At 34.4% G+C, this 12336-nt stretch overlaps 2 protein-coding genes across 2 annotated transcripts in view; one reads left to right on the top strand and one right to left on the bottom strand.

The window, feature by feature from the left end:
- Positions 1-736: 736 nt before the first annotated feature.
- The window catches only part of LOC134724818 (WD repeat-containing protein 13-like), a 31627-nt gene continuing 20027 nt past the window's right edge, over positions 737-12336 (top strand). Inside the window, exon 1 of the mRNA XM_063588100.1 lies at positions 737-859. Within this exon, the coding sequence (XP_063444170.1) occupies positions 781-859 (79 nt within the window). The 5' untranslated portion in view covers positions 737-780. The remainder of the gene's footprint in view (positions 860-12336) is intronic.
- LOC134726061 (uncharacterized) lies at positions 7144-11744 on the bottom strand. Its single transcript, XM_063590456.1, has 2 exons — positions 11132-11744; positions 7144-8873 (listed from the first exon to the last, which is right to left on the bottom strand). The coding sequence occupies exons 1-2, from the start codon at positions 11742-11744 to the stop codon at positions 7795-7797; spliced, it is 1692 nt and encodes a 563-aa protein (XP_063446526.1). The 3' UTR covers positions 7144-7794.

Below are 12336 nucleotides of genomic sequence, written 5' to 3'. Positions count from 1 at the left end.
ACTAAGTGTATAATAAATTTTGCTCTGTAAGTGCTTTCAATATGTGGTATGATTGCCAATGAGACTGCTATAGTATATATCCACCAAAGTTCAAATGAAGTGAATGCAAGCAATTATAGGCAGCCATACAGCAAGTCTAATTTGCTTGTATAATTGTTTTGAAATTTAGGAGTTTTATAGCAGCAATGTCTGCAATGAGTGTAAAAATAAGTGCTTTATAAGAGAGTTATTTCCCTTAGAAATATAAATTCTATGGAAAATTGCATTGTCAGCACTCTCAAGTGTTCAAATCTGGCCAAATATTTTCATATCAAAGGTTAAATCAGCAATATCTCAGACAAATTTGTGAATCCATCAGTGCTGATCAACTATTTTTAAAAGAGTTATGCCCCTTGAAAAAATATTACATACTAATGTACGTGATCTAGGAGTTTTTCTCCTTGAAAACACCCATTCCCGAAGTCCAAATAATGTTTCCCCACCCCCCTCATCTCTATCAAGGATTTATATTGTAATTTTTAAGTCATATCTTACTATATAAGTCATATAAATCCTTGATCGCTGTCAAAATTAAAATTTATTGTATTCATAAGCTTGGATCATGACTCAGTTATTTTACAAAATGCTAAGAATAAAAAGAATATGAATTTAATTACTTTCGTGGAAATAGCCTAACTTTAAAGTCTTAAAAATTCGTAGCAATAGCCATTGCCATAAGACCAGAATCGATCCCGATATTATTTACTTTATGCAAACTTCCGGTTAGAAAAAAATGACAGGATGGCAGCAGTTTGGCAACAAGCACTTGCATTAGATGCAAAATTTAATGCTTATAGAACTCCTAACAACCCTCAGTTCAGTAAGTTCTACACGTGCAGAATATTTTTTTAACACGTAGCGATGATGTACTTGAATCTTGATAGGAATTGCCTGTTAAATGCATGTTTAAAAGGAAGTTGTACAAGAAATAGCTATCGCATAATAATTGCTTCCTTCTCTTTTACAACAGTCAACAGTGAATACAACTTCCGTTTATGACAGCCAGTTTTCTTTTAGTATAGTCAACGGCCCAGTTAATTTATGTTTTTTATACATCACCCAACTGTGGGAATCTTTTCTTGTACCATATCAAAAGGGGGGAGGGTGGGGGATAGTCCTGACCTTTATCGGGACTCCAGGATAGAGACTTTTCAAGCTCTGGATTTTGGAATTGTCCATTTCGAGATCAGGGAATTCTTTTTTCCAAATTTCAGGATTTAAATTTGAGACCTCAGGATTTCATGTTTTTAAGCCCAGGATTTGGGGATCAGAACCCCTCCTAGGCCCCCTCATATCAGACGGTGATAATGGGGGTATTTTATTACAGTAAAAATTCTTGACAAATGATGTTAACAGTAATTTTGATGCATGACAATAATATATACACTTTCTTTTAGACGATAAGAAAATTGACTGATTTTGACGAATCAGGTTAGGGCTATTCCAGAAAAATTAACCTAAGAGGGGCGGAACGCCGACGATATTTTTTTCCGTTAAACATATTCTCCCCCCTGTTATGAAGGAAGATTCTCCTGAAAAGGTTAAACATATTCTTCCCCCTGTTATGAAGGAAGAATCTCCTGAAAAGGTCGTCCAAATTCAAATTAAGTTGGCAGACCACTAATTTTAAGCGTCCGTTTGTGTTCTTGTCAAACACGAAGAGCCGGAAGCAGGAAGAGTTATCTCTCGGAAGTCGGGAGTTATCTCCCCGATTCGGTGCATACATGCTCGTCACAATCGGCAATCCTCGGGTGACTCCGCTTCTCTCCTTTTAGATGAGGTACGGAATCGGCCAAATTGTGAGGATTGGTGCTTGTCACTTTCATATTTTACGAAAAGGTTTTCGAAATGACGAAAATATTTCATATCAATTTCGTCTCTTAAATTTGGAAAGTGTAAAAATATTTACACATCAAATTACTTGAATTCTACCTGTCTTTATATGTTTTTGACAAGTTTATGACCCTCAGGTAATTAACGTTTACCAAAGGTGTTAAAAGTTGTGATGACAAGTAATCCGCCTATCGCCAATCAGATGGGTCACTAATCCCTAAATTATTAATATAAAACCTCATAAATGACCATCATAATAATCTATTTAAGTTAAATCAGTCAGTCAGCATTTCATTTTAATCATTTCTCACAATTCTGTCGTATTTTCGTCATTTGAACAAAATTGATAATCTTCCTGGACATTTCAACTGTATTGTAATTTCAATATTTCCCTTACGATCATAATTTGCTGTTTGCTTGTCGTAGTTTCGTCATTTTAATGTATTTTCGTCATACTTTATATAAATATTCATCAAAAACTTTCCACAACTTTGATTAAAAAGAATGAACTTTCAAAACGTAAATATTTTCACTTGCAAACAGGTGCTTCCTGTTCTATGTATTGCGCATGCGTAAAAGTTCGTATATGAATCCGGTTTTATTCTGAAATTATTATTCAATTGTCACTTCCCGTTTTCATTTCATTTCGTTTAAAAATCAAAAGTACATGTAAACGTGATCTACAGTCTACAGTCATTAGAATCGTCACACATAACAGTGTTTTCCATTCGGCATTTAAGCCGGGTGTGCCAACCACTTTCTTTTCAAATCCGACCACCTTTCCATTTTAGGAGGTGGTCAGCTTTTTTTTCAAATTCCGGATTTTTTTGGTTCCGCACCGTAAAAATTTAAATACTAATCGCGTCTCCCAGATTTGTTTTCATTGACAGAAATGGCGGATCGTCAAATTTCAATGTTTTCTTTTATTAATCGGGGGAATGGAAAGGCAGATGACGATGGTAATAAGAAAAATTCTAAGCCATATAAGTCAACTAAAACAGATAGTTGAATTGAAATTGTTGAAATTGAAAAAAAAGTATCAAAACAAGTATCAAAACAACAGAAAAGGCACACAGGCGATCGCGAAGATAAACAGGTTGGGGACAATCCCAAAATAAGGGATATCCCTTACATGAGGGACTGTCCCTCAGGCAAGGGGTCAGATTACTGTTGAAGAAAAGTAAAAGAAAAACTTAGATTTTTTACCTTTATTTTTTACAACTTTTCTAGAGTGTCCATAAGTGTTAAAAAAAAGGCCAGACACAAATATGTGCTCATTTGTTCTCTTTAAATGTACACATAATAAAAGGGATAGTCATTACATTGAGGTTACCCCTTTGAACAGGACTTTAAATGGCTATACTTATCCTTCTATTTGTGACCCCAACCCACAGTAAAAAAAAATAAACCCGGTTGAAAATTAAAAAAAAATCACCTGGTTACAAGTGTTTTTTTCGAAACACCCACCTTACCTTAGTGAAAAAAGGAGAACACTAATATAGTATAGATGCAGATCCTTCTATCCAATATTTAAGAAATTGATTCCAAATAGATATTTAAACGTATTTTCAAGGATATAAATGATTGTGAAGTGAAAAAGTCGTTACAAGTTCATTTGTGCAGTCTGTAAACTAGCGGATGTCAAGATCACGAAATTATCTCTGTTTATATGGATGCAGACACAATTTGTGCATATACATGTACCACACAATGTCGGGATATATAATATTAATCTTTACTGATGTTTGGCTATTTGTTTCTCTTTCCCTGCAAAGAATATGTCCTTTTAAGGAGGACTGGCCAATTCTTTGCAATTTTTGTCATAAATAATATTTTATTGCATACTATTTATGACTTCTTGAAGTACCCTTTCTACCTTTTCCTAAACAAATATGTGTGGCTGACATCTTAACTACTAGGTCCCTCAAAATATTTATGCTACAGACCATTAGATTTGTTCATGCTTGTAGGTGGCCTTGGATATTTCTGAAACAAAAATAAGCCTTATTTTGCTGAAAAATCTGACCTTGGTACACAGGAAAGTATATCATATTGCACAACCATTGCCTGTTGAAAAAAAAATTGTTTACGAAATATAAAGTTACACTGAGCCTACCAACATGACCAATAATATTTTATTAAAATCCAAGGCCCAATCTCCAACCAACACTTGAAACATGAAATGGTTGGTGCAAACCTGAAGAATTTGATGTACTTAACTCTCTTTCCTTGCAAAGAATATGTCCTTAATAAGGTGGACTGGCCAATTCTTTGCAATTTTTGTCCCAAATAATATTTTATTGCATACAGTTTATAACAACTTCAAGTACCCTCTCCCTTGTATACTCTCTCCCCACAAAAAAATATGTGTGGGTGACATCCAAACTATGCGGTCCATAAAAAAATATTTATATTTAGCACAGACAATTAGATTTTTATTGCGCATGTTGCGTGGGTGGTATTGAAGGAAAAAAATGGCCTAATTTTTGCAGAAAATTTGGCCTTGTTACACAGGAAAAAGACTAGCAGTAGCCAACAATAGTCTATTAGACCAAACCCATGTTGCTTGGCAGAGCAGACAAACCCCAATTTGTGAAATGCAACATCAGACTGAGAAATTCTCATCACAAGACTTCATTTATAAAAAAAAATATCATGAAAATTTTAATAAAACCATTTTAAACAAAAATTACAAAGTTTAAAAAAAAATGCTTCTGGACAGAAGTGGTTCATTTTTTATACAACCGCAAAATTTGAAAAAAATTTCGTCGTATATTGCTATCACGTTGGCGTCTGCGTCGTCGTCGTCCGAATACTTTTAGTTTTCGCACTCTAACTTTAGTAAAAGTGAATAGAAATCTATAAAATTTTAACACAAGGTTTATGACCACAAAAGGAAGGTTGGTATTGATTTTGGGAGTTTTGGTCCCAACATTTTAGGAATTAAGGGCCAAAAAGGGCCCAAATAAGCATTTTTTTGGTTTTCGCACTATAACTTTAGTTTTTGTGAATAGAAATCTATGAAATTTTGACACAAGGTTTATGCTTACAAAAGAAAGGTTGGGATTGATTTTGGGAGTTTTGGTTTCAACAGTTTAGGAATTAGGGGCCCAAATAAGCATTATTCTTGGTTTTCGCACAATAACTTTAGTTTAAGTAAATAGAAATCAATGAAATTTAAACACAATGTTTATGACCACAAAAGGAAGGTTGGTATTGATTTTGGGTGTTTATGTCCCAACAGTTTAGGAATAAGGGGCCCAAAGGGTCCAAAATTAAACTTTGTTTGATTTCATCAAAATTGAATAATCTGGGTTCTTTGATATGCCGAATCTGACTGTGTATGTAGATTCTTAACTTTTGGTCCCGTTTTCTTATTGGTCTACATTAAGGTCCAAAGGGTCCAAAATTAAACTTAGTTTGATTTTGACAAAAAATGAATTGGTTGGGTTCTTTGATATGCTGACTTAGATTCTTGATTATTGGCCCAGTTTTCAAGTTGGTCCAAATTGGGGTCCAAAATTAAACTTTGTTTGATTTCATCAAAAATTGAATAAATGGGGTTCTTTGATATGCCAAATCTAACTGTGTATGTAGATTCTTCATTTTTGGTCCTGTTTTCAAATTGGTCTACATTAAAGTCCAAAGGGTCCAAAATTAAACTTAGTTTGGTTTTAACAAAAATTGAAATCTTGGGGTTCTTTGATATGCTGAATCCAAACATGTACTTAGATTTTTGATTATGGGCCCAGTTTTCAAGTTGGTCCAAATCAGGATCTTAAATTATTATATTAAGTATTGTGCAATAGCAAGTCTTTTCAATTGAAAAGTATTGCACAATGGCAAGAAATATCTAATTACACAATATTGTGAAATAGCAAATTTTTTTTTTAATTAGAGTTATCTTTCTTTGTCCAGAATAGTAAGCAAGAAATATCTAATTGCAAAATATTGTGCAATAGCAAGATTTTTTTTTAATTGGAGTTATCTTTCTTTGTCCAGAATCAACTTAAATCTTTGTTATATACAATATACAATGTATGTTCACTTTTTACTACCAACTGATAAATTAAAATAATCTTTACCATTCAGTGATAACAAGCAGTTTTTTTACATCTTAATATTTTATGATGTATTTAAATGAGTAGTTATTGTTGCAAACTCCATTAGAAATTTTAATTGAGATTAGTTTTGGAATAAGGGAAAGGGGGATGTGATTAAAAAAAATTGGGTTCAATTTTTCTCATTTGAAATTTCATAAATAAAAAGAAAATTTCTTCAAACATTTTTTTGAGAGGATTAATATTCAACAGCAGAGTGAATGGCTTTAAGAGAAAACAAAAATTTTAAGTTCATTAGAACACATTCATTCTGTGTCAGAAACCTATGCTGTGTCAACTATTTAATCACAATCCAAATTTAGAGCTGAATCCAGCTTGAATGTTGTGTCCATACTTGCCCCAACCGTTCAGGGTTCAACCTCTGCGGTCGTATAAAGCTACACCCTGCGGAGCATCTGGTTTTTATATCTCCTTCCATGAATAGTTCATTTGAAATACAGGGGTGCAGGAATTCTTTAGTCCTACTAAACTATAATTCATGTACTGTTGATTCAAAATGTCTTTTAATGCAATCTCAAATGAAAAGGCTCCAATATTCTGCACTGAAATAGATTTATACCACAAAGTTTCTCCATGAAGGTATACTCTAAATAACAACGTTGTGACATAGTTAAGGACTCATTGATTACCGTCTGTAGGTTACAACTGGTATACACTTGTAATTGACCTTAATGACCTGTACCAAGTCTGTAATTAAGTGGCTGGTGGTGCTATAACAGAGACAAAATGCCTGACTGAAACGAATACATTTCAACAGAGAAAAACTGACAAATATAAAAGATATATAAATTTATTACAAAAAATAAAATTATATAAGTATTGCCCTTGGGAAATCATCTCAGCTAATTTTGAAAATATTTTTGCTAATTATGAAAATATTTTCCCGTCGAATTCCCTGAATCCTGAGCTGTTGTAAAGCGTAGTTTGCGCGAACTATTGATGCTTGCGAAACAGTGGTTGACAGGAAATTCGACGTGACTTGTCCTATCAACTGTAGTATAACTAATGAAATGTGAGTTGTAAGTTGATAGAACTTGGGGGATAAAAAATTGTCATTTAAAAGACTGACCAGTGATAAAAAATGCAATGAATGGCTATTGCTCAGATAATATGAAAAATTATATTAAAAAAAAATAATATATGAGCTGAGAAATCCCCCAAGTGGTAAGATTTGAAGTGAGGTGGAATTCAAAAGGGGGTATAAAGGGAGCCTTCAAGTCGCATGTGCTGAAAAAGTATTAGAGAGAGAGAGAGAGAGAGAGAGAAACAAAATGAATATATACAAATATGATGCACAAAACATAACTGTAAAGTTTGAATGTATCTAGTAAAATAAAACAGCAACTCGTCACATGGCTGAATATTAAGAAAATTATAAGGTTCACATGTGTTTCTTTTCACATTCCAAGCAGGCTCTAAATTGAAATACGCGTTTTTTGGCAAAAAAACTCAATGACACAAGTTCTGTAAACACAGTGAAATATAAATCCAACATGTATCAGGTGAAAACAGCAACTCTTCGAACGGCTGAATATTCTATGAAATCGGTAAATTCGAATTCAAATAATTGTCACTATATAGATAAGACTTAAAGTTAAAATACATTGTTTCTTCTGCTAAACGTACAAATATAAGTCCAAGTGTATCGCAAGACAAACAGCAACTCTTCGTATGGCTGAATACTTCATAACAAGTATAGTAATTCGCATAAAAGTTCTGTAATGGTCAACAAGTTCACATTAAAGTTCATTGTCCTTGGTAATCCATTCAAGTTCGATAATGTCCACATATCAAATATTACTCAGGTATTTTTAGACAATGTCAAAGACTTCTGTGCTTTTCGAATAGTGTCATTGGAAATACGAATATAACGACAATAACTGTCTGATGTCCACCGACCAAGTGTTTTGATAAGATGATCTTGAATATTAACGGATCCTGCCGATGTACTGGCACCAATTCTAAAGGAATGACCATTGTATAAGCTTGAGTTGTACCCACAAATATCTAGTACATGTCTTAGACTTCTGATGAAAAAGTCCCGGTCTAAAGCGTTACCATTCTCTTTGACAAACAATGGATCTGAAAAACAAAAAGATGCTTCTCTACCCTTCCTGATTGCAATATACTTTTGGACAGCAGAGAAAGGACAAATGGTATGATCGGATTTGTGAAGCTGTATACTGACACCTTTACGAAAAGGATCTGTTTTTGAGGTTTTAAGGTGTAAAATAGCATAAGAATCGAGAATCTCAACATCCGTTACACTTAGATTTACAGTAGAATCAAAATGTTTTGAAACTGTAAATTCACCACATCTAAGAAATCCAAAAAAGGCTACTGTACAGGCCGTTTCTAACATACAATCAGTAAAGGTAGAGAAAACACCTGCTCTAAGAGAATTGCAAATTCTCCCAAGTACCTGAAAAGTAATAGGAAGACGTGGTTTTGAATTATGCTCTCCTTGTATACGTTTGATGGCGCGCATTATCATATTGAGTCTAAGGAGTGTCGATTCATTTGTATAATCAAATGGATGGTCACAGTTACTTTGGATATAATAAAACCGAATTCCACATAAATACAATTTAATGGTTGTATGTAAAAGTCTCAAGTTTTTGTAACAATGTGCGACAAAATAAATCAAAATATCCTCAGAAATCGGAGGCATAGGTTTACCTAACCAGACAACCCCGTTATTAGCCAGAAATGCAGTATAAGCTCGATATCCAACTTTATACGTCTGAGATGTTCTAGTTGATAACACATGTCGCCATAAATCCGATACTGTAGACTTTAATGCCACATTACTCGTGAGACTGGCGGGCACTTGTGAGGTACTTTGTCCGCTAAAGGTGCAAGTATCTTGAACCGCTCTAGCTGTAAACGAGAAAGAGAGTCACTGATATAATTCTGAACTCCAGGAACGTGTTCGGCGCGAAAACAAAAATTATTTATACAGGCATACAAAGTAAGAGTTCTCATAAGTTTCATTATCAATAAACATCTGGAACGGCCTTTATTAACAATATGTACGGTGGCTTCATTGTCACATCGAAATAAGATTCTTTTAGTTGTCCATGAATGACCCCATAAGATGGCTGCAACGACTATAGGATAGAGTTCTAGAAAAGCCATGGAAAATTTCTTTTCGCATGGAGAATTTAAATCATCCGGCCTAGGAGAACAAAACCATTTTCCCTTGAAATAGCCACCATAACCAATGGTAGAAGCCGCATCTGTATATAGTTCGATATCCCTAACACTAGTATAGTCAGAATCATAAAACATATTAATGCCATTCCAGTTTACCAAAAACGAGTACCAAAAACGCAAATCGGTACGACATTCATCGGTCAAATATATTTTGTCTTTGAGATCCTTGACAGTTGTTGATAAAGATATTAGGTATGAGACAAAAGAACGACCCGGAATTATAACCCGCATAGCAAAATTTAAATGCCCTAACAATTGTAGAAGTTCACGTTTAGTACAAGATTGTCTGTTTAAAAACTTCTTGATAAATTCACTTATGCGACTTGTTTTATCTAAAGGCAAGCGGGTCTCCATCTTTTCCGTATCAAGTATAATACCCAAATATTCGATAACTGTACAAGGGCCTACAACCTTGTGTTTAGCCAGTGGAATATTAAGTCTTTTAAAAAGAGTAGTCATTAATGCCATAGTTCTCTCTGCGCAAGAATCAGGTTTATCTATAGTCAAGAAATCGTCTAAAAGATGAAATATATATTCAATTTTGTAGATATTAGTAGCAATCCAACAAATCGCTCTGGATAAGTTATCGAAAATAATTGGCGAGCTTCTACAACCAAACGCTAGTCTATTAAAGAAAAAGTATTCTTTACACCATTTAATGCAAAATAAATGCCACTGGTCCTTTCTTATACCTAATTGTTTGAAAGCGGCCTCTATTTCGAACTTTGAACACAATGAAAAACGACCTAATTTTCGTATAACTTTGATCGCATCATCTATTCTGACATACGTCATTGAACAATCTTCCTTACTGATCAAGTCGTTAATACTACAATTATCATCATCGTCATGTGGGGCTGATAAATCCAATATAAGACGCTTTTTCCCGGAGTACTTTCCGACAGCAAGTCCCAAAGGGCTGACTCGATAATAGTTAAAAGGTGGAATTTTATACGGACCTGACAAGAAACCTTTTTCACATTCTTTGTTAATAAGTTCCCGCACAGATAAAGGTTGAGAGCGAGCAGAAAAGTTATTCTTACATTCAAGTGTCGGTAAATCAGTACATTTAATCATAGTGTCAAAACCCTCGTTAATACCACTACAAAGATAATTAACAAAATTTATATCTGGATGCGTTTGCAATAAATCACGTAACAAGTTAACATTGATAGGTGAATTTTCGATAACAGGAATTGTTACTAGTCATTTTGTATTTTCGTTGATTGTAGTCGACCCTCTAGAAGATTTGTTCCTTTGAGTATCTTTGTTGCAGTTAAAGGCGGAATGAAAAGCGAAACAAGAACTGCAAATATGAGTTAAAGAACAACCCGGTCTGGCACACCCCCTTGCCGTGTTATAGTTATTGCAGACCTCTTTCCCATCGTGCAAAACTCGTGTTCTGCCCCTCCTATCGACGCGATTGGAAGATGGTCTATTCCTCGGATAAGTACTACGTTCTACTGATTGAGAAGAAAGAGGGCAAAAATTTGTTCCGTGATCAATAGCGTAACAAAGTCTACAAACTTCTGGCCTTGCATGAGGTGCTAAAAGCGTAAGAATGTCATTGTCTTTAACTCCCCAGTCAAATTTAACTTTGAAATCGCGAAGTGCAGTTGCAGCTTTGGCAGCAAAAAGCTTATGATATTCGTAAAATTTTTCACCGTAGCTAGATTCAATTTGTAAAATGTTAGCTAAGTAACAATCTAATTCTTCATTGCGTTGAGGAAAAACCCTACACATGACGCGTTTATATTTGCCAAAAGCGCAAACGAACTCTTTAATAGTGAGTGTTCTATGTAGCCGGATATCCTTTTTTCCTGGCAAATTAATTTCAAGACCACTGCTAGTAAGTAAAGTACTAGCTGCCTGAACGGATTCGTAATCTTTCATGAGTAATCCGGCTAAATTAACGTCCCTACCTTCAATAATTTGCTTTTTAAGCGCTGGTGAAATTATATCCAAAAAAGGAACAGATGATGACGGCACTCCGTTAATAGTAGCTGTAGATGTGTTAAGGGTGGGATTTATCCCGCAATCGCTTTCACTAGGAGAAACACCGTACCATTTGTATAATGAAAACACATGCTCATCTGCTGTGTGCACTTGTTGAAATCTATTTCGTCTTGTATCTTGTATATTCCCGGAAAAATCCGCTGATAAAGAAGTATTAGAATTATTCCTATTGGTGTTAGAATTCATTGAATCCCTTAATCCTATAACAACTTCTGTTAAATTTCCGATCAAAAGTGGAAGCTCATTAGACCAATTACTGGTCACATTAGGTAAAGTTGGCGAGACTTCCTGGTCTTCATTTGACAATTGTTCAGGTTCGGAAACTGATTTGAGATTATCAAAATAAATTTGTTGTAACACTGTTTTACTTAATTTTGAAGTAATGTTTATTCCAATATGTGTTAGTTCTTCCTTGAACTTCTTAACTGTCCAAGACGAACAGTCACTTTCTTGTCTGCTGATTTCAATTGAATCCGGAGAAAACCGACTTGTAGATTTCCTTTTTCTCCGAGAAGCCATAATGTTAAGTAATCCGTAAAAACATTCAAGAGTTAAAAACTAAACTTTGCATATATTTTTGGTAAGACAAGAACTGCTAACGAAACTGATCAAAAGAAGAAGACAGCGTTATCTATCAAAATAATTTCAATAATGATTATTTTAACGCCTATGGTCTGACCGCTATCTGACTGCTAGGCTATAAAATCTCGACAAGACACAGAAACAAAAACAATCACCCGAAAGTCGTTATGGATCATTAAGAGAAGAACTTCTCAAACAAGCAATAAAATGCAGCTGTCGAAACAATTATAAACCAAATTATATGCTATATATTCAAATAATTTAACAATAGATAAACCAACAAATTTTACATTTATTTGACAGGATGCAACATTTTTGTATACTTTAAAAAACTAGCTAACTTTTATTTTTTTTTCTCTAGGTAGGGGGTCTTGGAAGAAAATACATGCTAGGTGGGGGTGTATCTTTTTAATCTTTTCCATAGTTGGGGGGGTAAAAAAATAAGTGGCGTTCCCTTGCCCCCGCCTCTCCCCCCCCCCCTGGATAATTTTTACTGGAATAGCCCTTATTTTTTCCCCCAAAAATGATG

Source organism: Mytilus trossulus, chromosome 7 (assembly GCF_036588685.1).
Source record: "Mytilus trossulus isolate FHL-02 chromosome 7, PNRI_Mtr1.1.1.hap1, whole genome shotgun sequence".
In the NCBI taxonomy this organism is placed as follows: Eukaryota; Metazoa; Mollusca; class Bivalvia; order Mytilida; family Mytilidae; genus Mytilus; species Mytilus trossulus.
Note: the sequence above shows the minus strand (reverse complement) of the source record. Positions and strands in the feature narration are given on the sequence as shown.

What these genes read in the sequence shown, in the direction of transcription:
- LOC134726061 (XM_063590456.1), bottom strand. Translation starts at nt 11,744, where the DNA reads ATGGCTTCTCGGAGAAAAAGGAAATCTACAAGTCGGTTTTCTCCGGAT. An exon ending in TAAAAAGCAAATTATTGAAG is followed by an intron (nt 8,874 to 11,131) that starts GTAGGGACGTTA and finishes TCTCGTTTACAG; the next exon opens with CTAGAGCGGTTCAAGATACT.